Genomic DNA, 14,221 nt, shown 5'->3' with positions numbered 1-14,221 from the left:
AAGACACAGCCAAGTAGTACCAGCCGACGCGGTACCGACTGATGGGGTTATGGAACATTGCAATGTTATTGGCGTTCAGTATCACTTGAGACGAAAGGATGGAGGCATCGGGTGTTATTGGATGGGGGAAATGACGCCATTCATATCTAACAAGATCTATCTTATGGTGGGATGGTCATCAAAGAGACCACCAAGAATGGCTTTGATTAGCAATGGTGGTTGCAATGTTGCTATCCTGGGCGTCGAGCACGCAATCTGTTGATGCGACTCAGTGCGTGTTTGATGACCCCGCAATCTGGGCGATGCCGGCTTGTACTCTAGTTGCCCCAAAGAGAATCAAGTGTATTTGTGAATAAATTTGGTCCGATCTTATCTTGATACGCGGCAAGTTAAGGGAAGTCTGAGAGATGAAATAGCTTCAGTCGAGTTATGACGAAGGACTTGTAAGCGCAATAGAGGTCGAGTCCAACTATGTCAAGTCATATTAGCTCCGTTGACGAAGCCCGTCCATTGTGGGGCGGGCGGCTTTGTCCCCGTCCGTTTTGTCACACGGCGCAGATCTGGAAGTCGGCCGGCACTCGGATACGCATCCAGATTCAGAAGCTGATTGTGATTCGTTGCCTTCAGTATTTCCGGCGTTGTTGGGCCCCGGAATCGGATGGCCTTTCGGGAATTATTTTGGAAGTCAACCGTCATCGGCCGGCAAACTACCGCTTTCCCCCGGTTGGATCGATTGTCTTATTTTTCATCCTCAGACTCACACGCGTATCCTGTTTTCGATTCGGCCACAACAATTGAGCTTCTGAGTTATTATTTGACGGTGAAGGTCACATCTGCATTTAGCCCCAACAGGGTGAACACTCTCTTATACCAGAGAAAAGCAAATAGGATCTCTAGTCAGCACCTCCAGACTCCATGCGAGGTCATTCTAACACCTGCCATGTGGACAATCACTGAGGGCTGTTCCGGTTAGCTCCGCGAACATTGACTGTTATTTGGAAAGCTGAAGAGCATGTGCTTTCCTTCTAGGTCTACTTGCTAATAATGACTCTGTGCGCAATACGCTATCTCGAGACTGCTTGACAACTGCTTGACCTAGCCAGACATAAAGTTCTATCTGCTTTGACCCCTGCCGAGTACTAATATCTACCTAAGCCCAGCGGCCAGAAAACACAGAAATCAGGCCATAATGTAGGAGTGTGGTGTCAGAATGAGATACTTTTTCAAGCGTGCCTGGTACAATTGTGTTTTGATGTACTAAAGAACCGTTTACTGAATACTTTGCTCGTCACCCCACCTATGCTCTTCAGCCCAGGCAAGCAGGGCGTCATAATCATAGCACTGGTGTTGATAGCCCCATCCCAAGCTTCCTGAGAGCTCATCTGACACCTGCCACTCGATGGTGGTGTCAGCACGGCACTGAATGGCTTGCCTGACAAAATCCCAGCAGTGACTGAGGTGTCCGAGGTCGATCTCGGTCGAATTGCCATCACGTAGCAACCGAAAGAAGGCCTCCCGGGTGGCCCACTGTTGAAGTTGTCATATTCTCAGCATCTTCAGCGGAAAGCGGAAAGCGGGTACCTCCTCATGCAGGTACTTCAAGTGTAGAGGATGCTGAAAACTTACCACGCAATGTAGCTGGTGGAAGACCGATATTACTCCCTTGTACTCACTCATGGTCGCGTTGAACTTGGGCATCTCAGGAACAGCCGTCTCATTCTTGATGACGACAAACCCACGGGCGTCTGGCGTACATGTCAATTCACTCGTCTCAAATTTCGGTGTTGGTAACATACGAGGCATCAATGCATCCCAAGCTTCCTCGCTCTCATTCGTAATCGGGCCTCCGTATACAGGTTCGGAGTTGAGCGTCTTCTTCATCGGTACTGTAGCCCAACCCATGTTAGGAAATGTCTGTTTTTTTGGTTCCTATACTTCCTTGACAACACAAGAAAAGAAATTAGGTAGTTCGTTACTTTGTGGCGGAAGCCACGAGGGTCCCGCGGCTGGAACGGTGTGTGGTGCAGTCTCTGATGCTGGTTGACCACCTGATCGCAGTATGAGGCACGCGCAGAGAACGACAAGGCATAGATTCGAAAAAGCAAGCACCGTGATGATACATGGCGCCCAAGCTCGCCGGCTTACTTTACGTAGCTGTTCATCGGTGTTGGAGTCATCGTCGGACCACGCAAGCAACCTGCCCTTTTCACGACATGTCTCGGAGTCCATTACCGCTATTTGTCCCCATCAACGCTGTGCAGTATGAAGACAATTTTGTGAGATGAGAGAAATTTAGACCATTATAAGAACGGTCTCAGCGATGAGGTAAAAAATAGATATAAATAACACGGACTCGGGATTATTGTGAAACGAGTCAGCAGCTTCAATGTTCGATTTTCGGCATTGCCTCATCTGCCCTGAGTAAAGTGTATTCATCTCGGTGCCGCACGTCCCGATTATGCTCGCCGACTTTGCCAGGTTAGCAGGTTCCAGTATACAGACTGATCGACAATCTCCGCCCCAGAATCAATCCGCTTCCAATCTCATGACTTGAAACCACGCCATGACAAGAGTTCGACCTTCATAGCTACTGCCGTCTTTCCGGATCGACGGTGAGCGGAAAGTCAAATAAATTGTAAAGAAGCCTCTGTGGCTCCCAGAGGACACTTCCTACTATTGTTACATTCCTCCAACCAATAAAGTATGTCATTCTGCTCTCAATCAGCTGCAGAAGGAAAGCCTCGAAGCTGTTCTCCAAGAAATCCAGGACCACCTCGCCAATGGTGCAAAGCCAGGACAGATTAGCACGGTTGAAGTGGCGCAGATTATATCTATGAGAATCATTCCCTAGCGAGGTGGTCTAGGGTATGAGACGTCTCTTTGCTCCTGGATCACAAAGGCATGCACGGTGAGTTTTTGTCGGTTCCAAACTCAAAGATCTGGGGAAATACGAAGTCAACAACCCTGTACATCCCGTCGGATTAGAGTCATGCAGCAACCGACGGGATACTATTACTCCGCTAAGACTGATACTACCTAATTAACTTGAGCAGAGGTCAAGGGTATGTTGAGACTTTTGGCGAGGTCATACGGAGGATTCATAGAGACTTTTTCTTAGTTTAGAACACACGGCCGCACTTCTAGAACACCAACCTAGTCACATTGGGTGTATATAAAAGAGTATAGGTTGCAACCCTCAACAGACTCTTTTTGCTATACATCAATCTCAACCAGCATTTTCATTCGTTAACCCATTACTACCGCAACACCATCATCATGCAGTTCAAATTCGTCTTGGTTGCTGCGTTCGCCGCCATTGCCGCCGCCACCCCGCTCGGCGAGCACCCCTTCTCGAGTGGCGAGCTGGATGCCCGCCAATGTTGTATTAGCAAAACCACCGGTCAGCGTTGCTGTGGCTTCTGCCGCACCAAGAACTCTTGCAGATAGACAGTATCCGTACGTTTGCTTTCCGTTCCCATCATGCAAGCGGTGCATGCTAACTAGGAAACTTGCAGTGCATTCGCTCGAGACATCTTCCAATCATCCCGGCAGACTTCTGGAGCTGGAGAAAATATTAGCCCGCTTCTTGTTGGAAAACTAAGCGGTATAAATGTCGAAGAATTGAACATTGTCATTGCAGACTTCTTTAACTGGTCGCCACCTTAGTCAACATTATCGTCAAGCTGAATGGTCGAAAGCGAGACTCGTTAGCATCTGGAATTATCTTCTTTTAGCAAAGGTTCAAGGGCTCCATAGTAGACCAGAGAAGAATTGCAAACCCAATAACATAAACTTTATTGTATAGATCTTGTATTCATTCAGTATATAAACTACTTTCTTTTGCTTGAGGTGATCTGGCGGCACCTGAGCAACATAGCGGCAGCGATCAGTGAATCATGAAGAAACTTCAGCCGGTTCTTCCTGTCTCCCAACTTCAATACTAAGATGATGTTCTCTGTTGAGAACTCGAAGAGTCCGTTGGGAGTCTCAGCCCCTCCTCGATTCCAGGGATCATGGTTGGAAGAGCCATGATGGCGATCACGGAGCCCAAGATGGATGCCATCGTCCCCAGTGTGACCAAGGCCTCAGATTGAATAGAAGAATGGAGGCTGATGATGAGGGGCGCGCCAACGCCGATATTAGCGGCCATGAAAGTTATCGGAAATATGAGTAATGCGCCAATGAGATGATAGACCACACGATCGCTTCTAGCACGCAAGTTGGCGACGGCAACACTGTAGAATATAACCTGAACGGTCTCCAGAATTCCAATGATAATGGGATATTTGAAAATGCGGAGTACGTGGGGACCCCAATACTCATACACGCCACCGTTGATGACGATGATCTCGAAGAGACATGAGCTGGCGAGCTCTATGGCGGCGTACTGAAAGAAGCATCGACGTGAGATGCCGCTGGTGATTTGGCGGTTCAGGAAAACAGAGACAGTGCCGTAGAGAGTCGCGTAGCCGCTATAAACCCACACGGGCTGCGGGACGCCCATCGAGGTGAAGGCGGTCCACTGGCCGGGGCCGTAAAAGTAGAGCATCAGCGCATTGTCGTAGATTGGCTCAAATATTCCACCGACACCCGCTGCAAACGCAATGATGACATAAAACCACGTATTTTCCTTCTTCCGGAGGAAAAGTCCGTAAGTAAGTAAGGAGGCCCAGATAACATAGCTGGCAATCACGACAATAAGTTGCATGGGGGCCGAAACCCGAGTGTCGATAGGCGCTGTCAGCATCATGTCAGAAAATGTGGTCAATGAGAAGAAAGGGGAGAACTGCATATAGACAATGGGTAGTAGAGAGAGGATTCTATCTATTAGTAGACTATGCGCCAGGTAGTTCAAAAAAAGACTGGCAATTAATTAGCCCGTGGAATTAGCCCGAGTCGGATAGGATGAACACTTACCAATTGAGGGATGCGAGAGGAATAGTCCGTCCGACAAGCAGCTGTGTTCAAGTGTTCTGGATAGAGTGGAATGGCAAGAACTCAAAGAATTGAGTAAGTATGGACTCCCAACACGCCTACTATAGCGGAGCCATTTAGATCGGCCGGGGGAAAGAGGTTGCTACTTTACTCCTGCCAGAGATGGTGGTGTTTTCCCCCACAAGCTAAGCCAGACTTGGCGACGATTTGATATTCAGGCCTGGAGCTTGGCTAAGCCATTATTGAGACTGTACGGTCCCCAGAATGCGCAAGAACTCACGCCCCAGACTATACATACTAGGTCCACAGATTGCCATGGAAAGCGAAGAGTCGGTGATTTGACGAGGGGTTAGACAAGTACATGTAGGAGGTAGTACCTGATGGTGCCCATTTCATTCTATAACAAGCTTAGCTAGTACCATTTTCAACGACCAATGTTGGTTTGTAATATGTGCCAGCTTTTGAGCTATTGTATTCGAGGGAAACGTTGAGCTTGTAAGTTTTAGTTCTTTTTCCTACGGAATGAGATTTTGTCCCGGATATAGAGCCATGTTCGACTTCGCGCCCACATGAGTTTCGACGGCTTGCTACGGACTCCCTGGTCGGAACGTCGAAGAAGATCATGCCACTTGAAAACGACCCAGGCTCTTCGCTTGAACAACCTGATCAGTTAGCAAGAAACGATGATTACTATGAGACCGAGCGGTGGGTGGATTACCATTGTCGAACCTAATTACCACAGCTCTACATTTCATGCCTAGACACAGCTTCGTGGCTAGGATCAAGTTTCCGGCTTTAAAGACAGAGAAAGAAGCTAGGGCGCAAAACTGTAAAGTGAAGATGAAAAAGAAAGAAAAAAAAAAGAAAAAGGACAGATGTTAGTGATGAAAAACTGGCCGTGGGCATTCAAAGGAAGGATTGCGGCGGTCCGTTGATTGCATCTAACAATCACCTCGATCCGGTATCAAGAGGTAAACAGGGTATTTTCTACGCTTGTCTGGTTTCAGGAGAATTTCTTTCTATATCCAAGAAGACATGAACAGCTGGCATTAAATCAAGCAGTCGGCAGTCGGGGTTATTCTCATGTCCTTACAGCTGAGAATTCTGCCCAGACTTCGGACCACCCGGGCCTCAGCTTTATTTGATCAAAGAACGTATTCCCAACAACCACCACATTTGAGATTCCATACTTCTCTTTGGATATCCCAGATGACTCAATCCATCTATTTCTCAATTCTCTCCCTATTGTCTTCTTTCATTCATTCTGGACACTCCCATTTTGTTTTTGAGAGGTCTGGCTGCAACAAAGTACGCCCACCGGCAAAAGCCTTTTGGTAAGTAGTTTGGCTTTGGAGCTAAGCGCCTGTTGGAAGTGCGAATCCACTCTTGTTATTACACGACAGGGTTCACAACGGCACAGCAAGCGTGGCCAGCAATCTCGTGGGCGTCCTAGGCCAAAGTTAGATCGATCGTATCCACATAGTTCCGTCTTATAGAGTTAGGTGGCATAACTTGAATGCCGTGAAAAAAACATTTTGTGCCTGGCCGCTCTGCTTGCCCACTTCCTTCTCCGCTACATGTACTTTTCCAATGGCTGTTCAAGGTCTCTTTCCATCATGGCACCGCAGTCAGGGCGGTGAATACGATGCGGTTGAAAGCGATCCGTCCTCCCGTGCAGAACGACCAAGCCTTTTCGAGGTTGTGTCCTCGAAACGCTTTCGCTGGCTGGTGGGGACCATCATTGGAGCGCTTTTGTTGGTCTTTGTTCTCGACAACTCTGTTCAGGTCTCGAGGTTGCGACACTCTGCATCGTCATCATCCCAGGCGTTGAGTCAAGTCAAGGGCGCGACGAGCCATGCCGACGTAGACTGGTCCCGATTCGCCTATGTGCAGTATGCCACCAATACACCATATCTCTGCAATTCGGTTATGGTGTTTGAGAGGTTACAACACCTGCGAAGTAAAGCTGACCGCGTCTTGCTGTACCCTTCCGAAATGCTGGATCCCCTGGCGACAAGCGGGAACACCAAAGATGCTTCCCTGCTCATTCATGCGAGGGATACTTATGGCGTGGAACTGGTTCCCATCACTGTTCAGCATAGAAAAGGCTCAGATCGTGAGTTGAGTCTCTTGATAAAGCCCCAATGGTTGGGTCTATGATATGCTGATGGATAAACTACAATAGCTACATGGGCTGAATCTTTCACCAAGCTCCTAGCCTTCAACCAGACCCAGTATAACCGAGTCCTGTCAATTGATTCTGATTCCACACTGCTACAGAATATCGATGAGCTCTTTCTCTCGCCGCCAGCCACGGTAGCTGTACCGCGGGCCTACTGGCTCTATCCAGAGAAGAAGATCGTTGCTTCGCACATCATGCTCGTGCAGCCTAGCGTTGCTGAGTTTGCCCGGATAGTGGAAAAGGTGGACCATGCTGGGAAAGAAGAGTATGATATGGAAATCATCAACGACTTGTACAAAGACAGCGCCATGATTCTCCCTCACCGGCCCTATGCTCTGTTGACTCGCTCTTTTGGCGGCGATCATCAAGACTACTATCTCGGAAACGGCAACGAGGTTTGGGATGCTGTGACTGTTTACAATGAGGCTAAATATCTTCACTTTTCTGATTGGCCTATGCACAAGCCCTGGTTGAAATCCTCTGATAGTTTGGTCAAGGAGAGGCAGCCCGACTGCATTGTTAGAGATGGGAAAGAGGACTGTACTGCAAGAGAGTTGTGGCTTAGCTTCTACACGGACTTTAGAGAGCGCAGATCTGTAAGTACCCTCGACTCTATTCAACTAATGAGACAGGATTTTGCTGACATGCCTAAAGCAAGTTTGCGATATCAACACCTAATTCAACCAGATGAAAACTCAAACGAGTCTCTAATTCAAGAAAGATGGATACCCAGCACGAAATTGCAGTAAAATAGAGAACTAGATTTTGGAGTTCTGTTCTACATATGGAATGAGGTGATCCAATGAGAGCCACAGCTTTCCGTGACCCTTTCAGTGATCGTCTCTAGATGTAGCTAGGCTTCCATCTCAACTCTAATATGCTAAACAGCGCCGAAGATTTCAGGGATGTGAAGTCGTCACATCATCAGAGCCATCGTCAAGACGAGAGGCATCTGTCTTATTGAAGGCGCACTAAAGACAGATAATCCTCCCTTGAAATCAAGGGCTAGCTTCAAATTATCTATCTCCGACACTAGGCTGCGGCTGACCTCGTGCGTGATGGAGATTAACACACTTACAGCGAGATGCATGAGACTAATACTACTTGACCGTCAATTTCATTGGTGTGGCGTTGAGCCTATGATTGTGGCGGTGGGCTGGACTTCGGGATTTGGAAGGGTACATGTAATTCGGAATTGGCCATAAGTGGCAGGATGGTTTTCACTGACAAGATCCATATAAGTCGGCTCTTTCACAGATTCAAAATTCAGCCAACATCCGGAGAACATGATCATACGTCGAATTTCCCTGAAACAATGCGACTTCCAAGCATCGCTGGTGCAGTACTTCTGCTGCTGTTGCGGGCAGCTCCAATTGTGTGCGCGCAATGGGCATCATCTTGCACCGTAGTTCCCAGCGTCGCCTCCTGCGTGTCCTCGATTACGTCGGCTATCAGCCGCACAGCCTCCGCATTAAAGTTTAAAGTTTTGTTCTTCCGTTTTGGAATGTCCTCTGCCGACTACCACGACTCTAGTCGGCACCGTCTCAACGACGACAACCAAAACGCAGACGTCTACGTATACCCTTGAAGAAATAGTAGATAACATGAACTCCAGATAAAATGAACTCCAGGGTTGTTTGTTTATCAAACTGACAGATGATCGTGATTGATAGGGCACTGAAACAACTACGACATCCACGTTCTCCTACACGGTATGCACGATCACTTTCCACCTTTTTCCAAGGGAAAGCTCAGGAAGTTGACACAAATCCCAATGTTACAGGAATCAACCTATAGTTATATAGCAACTGGGACTGTTAAGCCAACATGGACAGTCGAGTAAGCCATGTAGCTGACAATGAACTGTGCGCCTTTGACTAACAGTTGCAGGCGATTCGAAGTCACAACAGCAAAGCCGAAGAAGCGTCGAGAGGCCACTTACCGCGTTGAAGGCAGAGCAGTAACTTCAGTATGCCCATCGGCAGTTCAAAAGAGCGCATGCTCGTGTCTTTATACTTGTCTAGGGCCAATCACCAAGGATAGTCGCAAGACCATCAAGAGCGTCGAGACGGAGATCTCATGGATCGTAGGTTTCATATGCCGATAATCCCCTCTGAGGTCTGCGGAAAAGAACAACATTGACGCGAGTCTCATCGTTAGGTAACAACCTCTTTCATTACATACACCAATATCGAATACTATCCGATCATTACAACCGAAGTATCGCTCCTGACCAGCACTGCGACGGTAAGTCGCGAATCAAAGAGTCCCCGGCGTTACTGCCGTATGATTGTCGCTGACCTTGATCTGGGGACACCTTAGCAAGCGGAGATTGCGACACACACGAGAAAGATCAAATGCACGCCTTCAGCCAGCGACTCTTCTTTCTACCTGCTAGCCACCATTGCGCCGGCCCCATCACTGGTTCCAGTGTACAACAACAGATACGTGCTCGCGAACCCGCAGTTCGAACTGTTCACAGAGAATGGCGTCTTGTTTGAGCCGCAGTATACCCCGGATAGGAGCACCGCCAGCGTCTTCATCCTCGATAGCAAAGGCCGCATCGTCACGCAGACATCATACGGCGATCACTTCTTCGCCAGCGATGACTTTAACGACTTCGACCTGGTGCATTTTTTGCCCCGTGGGTGGATCCAGGCGCGCAGGGGTCATAACGGCGAGGACGTCGGGTTCGACTATGTCTATTGCACGATGCAGCCTCCGTCGGGGCGATACGTTGGTGGATTCAAGGAGCTGGCGTGCACGCAGGGGTATTTCAATGCGACGGTCTTGCAGTATTGTCCGTTGTATGACGAATACTTCCGCACAGGAACGGTGCTTGGGGCGGACTACAGTGCTACAACTCCTGATTGTCTGCTGGTGACATACTTGGTGGTTCCCGTCTGCGGAGGATAATCGAGTGCTTCGGCGTTGGTTTCGTGGGTTGGGTTGAGAGGTCCGGAATTATGGGACCGGTCACTAAAGCCGTCAGGCTCCACTTCGCCGAAGTGGCCTTCGGGAGCCGGCGCTGGGAATCTGAGATGTCCTGCGTCAGGGAATCGCCTCAGAGCTACCTCCACCAAGATCCATGTTTGCATTGTTTCGTACGCCATTAACATCATTCCGTCGGACTGATCCATCAATTCGCGAACCCCTACTCGTTTGAATGTAGGTTCCTCTGTTTCCTGCTAGTTGGGTGACTGACTCGCAGGAATAGGACGCGCCGGGCCGGGGCGGAAAGGTCTTCCATGTTCGTTCGTTCTCCATGCCGGAGCCATTCTGTTCGTCCCTGCATCAATTCCGTAATAATTCCTCATGTTGGACAACATTGATAACCCCATTTTAGAGCGGAAGGGACGATCAGACGCGAACACGTGACGTCATACCGTACACGGAAGGCAGGGACCCCAAGTAAGCTACCTACGTCATTCAACGTTCCCGTCCCCAGTTGTTCCTGACAATCACCTCGCAGCGGATATTACTGCAGCACAACCAATCCAGTCTCAACTGCCAGATTTGTTGAGTGTGGCACTTCATGATACCTTCTCCCTCATACAACACATCGCAAAAATACCACTTGAGGCCACACGTTACGGGGACTCCAACGCAAGAAAACTATCCAGCTATCTATCGCTGCACAAGATTCACTACTTCCACCGCAATACCAACCTTCCTATCCCTCGACAAGAAAGAAACAACGACCACTACTATGGCAGAAATCGCAGCAGGCGCTGTCGTAGCTGAGCAGGTCGTGTCGACTGGCATTGAGGCTGGAGCGGCCGTCGCCGTGGCACGCCCGACTCAGCCTCTGAAGGTGTCACTGTCCCAGGTCGCCACCACCCAGTCCCCCGCTTTCGACACGTCGTAAGTCAGATACATATTTCTCGTTCGACAGGTTGACTCTAACATTTGAAAAGCGCCCTTGCACGTTCCCACCACTCAGTCACCGTCGTCAACCACAAAGCATGCATCTTCGGCGGCGAGACAGCAGAGGGCGAGCTGGCTTCGACCGACTTCCATGTTCTCTCTTTGCCGGCCATGACCAAGGGTGAACCAGTTGCAGCCTACGCCTGTTATCCGGCATTCGCGATGCAGGATGCAGAGACTGGCAAGACCTACGTCCCTTCCCCGCGTTCAAGACATGCGGCGGCAGCCCGCGGTCAGTTCGTGATCGTCAATGGCGGTGCTGATGCTAGCGGAAAGCCCATCGACGAGACTTGTCTTTGGCTGTGGGACTCTGAGAGTCTGAAGTGGACCAAGATCCAAGGAGCAAGCCAGATTGGAAAGACCATCACGCCGAGATTCGACCACCACATCTTTGTCGAGCAGACCCAGGACTTCCTGGTTCTCCACGGAGGAAGGACTGCACCAGGACAGGAGGCATCTACTGAGACCTGGATGTACAACTTTGACACTCTCGCCTGGACAGCGCTGCCGCCTTCTCCTCAGTCTCCTCTCGCGGCCGCGTTCGTGGGTAACGTTCTTTATACCATTGGCGCTGACTCTAATATGAGCGGTGCTATCCACTACATGGACCTCAAGTCCAACGCCGAGGACCGCGAGAAGCCCGACGCTCTTGAGTGGAAGACTGTCAACTTCCCTACCAACCCACTCACCCCGGGTCCCCGCCCACGTGAAGGCGGCGCGCTTGTGCCAGTAGACACTGGTGTTGGCCGACACTACCTCGTCTATATGTTTGGCGAGAACAGCACTTCAGCCGACAAGGACTTCTACACTGATATCTGGGCTCTGCAGCTCCCTACCCACGGCTTCAACGCGGCGGCTGTGAAGGATGCGATCCGTGACAAGCTGCCTCGTGTTGATTCTGGTGAGTTCAGCTGGGCAGAGGTGGAGCTCATTCCGACAGAGGAAGTCAAGACGGAGGGAAAGGCGCACCCCGGCCCACGTGGATACTTTGGTGCAGACGCTGCAGATGGAAAGAGTCTTATCTTCTGGGGTGGCGTCAGTGCATTGGGCAAGGAGGGCGACGGATGGCTGCTTCAGGTCCAGTGAGCAGTGCCTGATGGATAAAAGTGTGGAGTATGCGAAACAAGATTCCCCAAAAGTGTATTACTGCCTTAGCCAAGGACGGCCAGAATAAAAACAGAACACCTTGATATCAAGCAGGCTCCTATATGCGTTACCCTTTTGACACCGAGGGACCTGCTTGTCGTGAATCTGGTCCGCCAGCCTTGTCAAGTCAACTGAAGTCGTCTCTGAGTGGCTTTGCAAGTTTCTCACAAGACTAAAAAAAAGCCTATCCGGGAAGGGGGGGTGCTCTGAACAGGGGCCTATTCTACTGCTTCATAGGGGGTTATGCCCCTAAGGAGCCAGTTTGCGGGTTGAGTAACCCTTCGGGTTGCCAGTGGTCCCTAAGTATATCAAAGTACCCCCTTTTCTCTCTTTGATCACTAGTGACGGGCTTCCTCTGGCCTTTGAGATCTCTGTTGGAATTACTTCTCTAGTTACGGAAGGCCTCTCTGCAAGCACAACAGCCTAAGATAGAAGAGGAAGGGGCGTACTTGCCGTCAAGTCAATATGAATACTGCATAATGTAGCTACACGAAGTGGTATCTATCCGGGGAGGGGGGGCTACCACCTAATTTAACAATATTAGCACGCAGAAAGAACGACCTCTGCCGTGCGGACGCTCCCCCCTCCATAGGAATGTAAGGCCTGGCTTCCTACCTCTCTTGCTTCTGTCCTCCACTGGGCAGTCTTAGACGCTTGACCACGCACCTTTTATCTACATCAACTCGATAAGTCCGTCTGAAACCAACAAAATCCAAGCATCATAGTACAACGAAACCACTACGACAGACTAGCTCTTCTCCATCACCATGGGTGCCATCTTCAGCCGCCAGCCGCGCAAGATCACGGCAAAGAACGCCACCAAAGATGTTTATTACGACATCGTGTACACTTACCTCTCCGATCCAGGAGAGACGGATCTTTTCAAGCTGGACTGGGAGGCTGTCCTCTTTATCAAGACCAAAATCTCAAGCAAGTCTTGCAAAAAGGCCTCATCGTCTTGGAAGACAATGTTAAACCCTAATCCGGCTGTATCACATTCCGCAAGCGTCCCTATTATCTTCGCAAAAGAGGCTGGGTACATGCCCGCCGGTACGTCTTGTCTGGCAAGTCGTGTGGCGGATCGGCGGCGCGTCTTGCGGTTGGGGCGCGCGACCTCGTTCCGCTTGTGAGCTTTCGCATGACCGATCTTGTTGGCCATGCGAATCATGGTTGGGCTATGGATAAGGAAGGATCATTGGTGTGTGCATGCAAGGCTCCCGATAAGACGAATTTCCTCACGTGGAATACGAATCACGGTTTTGAGCCATGGCGGCCTATGCTGTTCACTATCGTCTCGCAGAAGACAGAGGTCTCGGCGTCGGGGGATGACGTGAAGGACAATGCTGGTGGTGTCCAGGGGCAGGTGGCTGCGCCTGGTGGAAAGACGAAGAAGGGCTAGACGCACTTTGGACCTTGTAAGGGCTTAAAGGACTACATCATGGAAGTGTTGCACGAGTAAGATAATGTCGAGATGAGGTAGGGAGATCTCTCACCAGCGCGAACACTCGGTTGGGCTCAAAGATGGCGACGATGAATTCAACTATGAACTTGCATCACGGATTCATTCTTGGGGTACTGTTAATAGATACAAATAATGCGAAGCGTCTTTACTTCAAGCTGCAAGAGAGAATCAAAGAGTATATAGAGTAGCCATTTGACACAATCTAGTCTGATTGACTCGAGGCAGCCAAGGGCCAGAAGCTCTTTCACAGAACAATACGAGGGTGGTTTATTCAGTAATACACTATTAAACCTCTTCTGGAGACCGGAGATCTCTGCGATTCGGTGCGCTAAATAAGGCCCACCAACCCGGCTACGGCTTTTATAGCCTTTGCGAAGACAACATATTTCTGGCCCAGCATATGCGCTGGCACCACTCTTTGCTTATGTACCTGGATATGATTGCTTGAATTAGCAACTCGGATGGAACCATGGCAACACATATCCCGCAGCGGAAGACTGTACGGGTGTATCTGGATTTTACAATTGCCTCGACTGGGCGGCTATGGCGCCCCGCACTGCGGAGGTTTG

At 49.7% G+C, this 14,221-nt stretch overlaps 5 protein-coding genes across 5 annotated transcripts; 3 read left to right on the top strand and 2 right to left on the bottom strand.

The window, feature by feature from the left end:
* Window positions 1–1,269: 1,269 nt before the first annotated feature.
* On the bottom strand, window positions 1,270–1,902 carry N0V96_012096 (uncharacterized protein; the record flags this gene model as incomplete). The annotated part of the gene is made up of 3 exons (XM_053198422.2): window positions 1,270–1,527; window positions 1,627–1,745; window positions 1,797–1,902. The coding sequence occupies 3 exons, from the start codon at window positions 1,900–1,902 to the stop codon at window positions 1,270–1,272; spliced, it is 483 nt and encodes a 160-aa protein (XP_053044076.2).
* A 2,038-nt stretch (window positions 1,903–3,940) lies between these two features.
* N0V96_012095 (uncharacterized protein) lies at window positions 3,941–4,750 on the bottom strand (the record flags this gene model as incomplete). Its single annotated transcript, XM_065759502.1, has 1 exon — window positions 3,941–4,750. The coding sequence occupies one exon, from the start codon at window positions 4,748–4,750 to the stop codon at window positions 3,941–3,943; it is 810 nt and encodes a 269-aa protein (XP_065611885.1).
* A 2,180-nt stretch (window positions 4,751–6,930) lies between these two features.
* Window positions 6,931–10,033, top strand: N0V96_012094 (uncharacterized protein; the record flags this gene model as incomplete). Its single annotated transcript, XM_065759501.1, has 6 exons — window positions 6,931–7,051; window positions 7,121–7,713; window positions 9,008–9,062; window positions 9,142–9,203; window positions 9,278–9,364; window positions 9,440–10,033. 6 exons carry the CDS (start codon window positions 6,931–6,933, stop codon window positions 10,031–10,033), a joined length of 1,512 nt encoding a protein of 503 aa, XP_065611884.1.
* A 793-nt stretch (window positions 10,034–10,826) lies between these two features.
* Window positions 10,827–12,130, top strand: N0V96_012093 (uncharacterized protein; the record flags this gene model as incomplete). The annotated part of the gene is made up of 2 exons (XM_053193746.2): window positions 10,827–10,981; window positions 11,035–12,130. 2 exons carry the CDS (start codon window positions 10,827–10,829, stop codon window positions 12,128–12,130), a joined length of 1,251 nt encoding a protein of 416 aa, XP_053048691.2.
* Window positions 12,131–12,957: 827 nt separating this feature from the next.
* Window positions 12,958–13,589, top strand: N0V96_012092 (uncharacterized protein; the record flags this gene model as incomplete). The annotated part of the gene is made up of 2 exons (XM_065759500.1): window positions 12,958–13,240; window positions 13,498–13,589. 2 exons carry the CDS (start codon window positions 12,958–12,960, stop codon window positions 13,587–13,589), a joined length of 375 nt encoding a protein of 124 aa, XP_065611883.1.
* Between the last annotated feature and the right edge of the window lie 632 nt (window positions 13,590–14,221).

This window comes from Colletotrichum fioriniae (genome assembly GCF_027942845.1).
Source record: "Colletotrichum fioriniae strain IMI 355084 chromosome Unknown scaffold_21, whole genome shotgun sequence".
Classification (NCBI taxonomy): Eukaryota; Fungi; Ascomycota; class Sordariomycetes; order Glomerellales; family Glomerellaceae; genus Colletotrichum; species Colletotrichum fioriniae.
The sequence above is the reverse complement of the archived record's forward strand: the minus strand, read 5'-3'. Positions and strand labels throughout refer to the sequence as shown.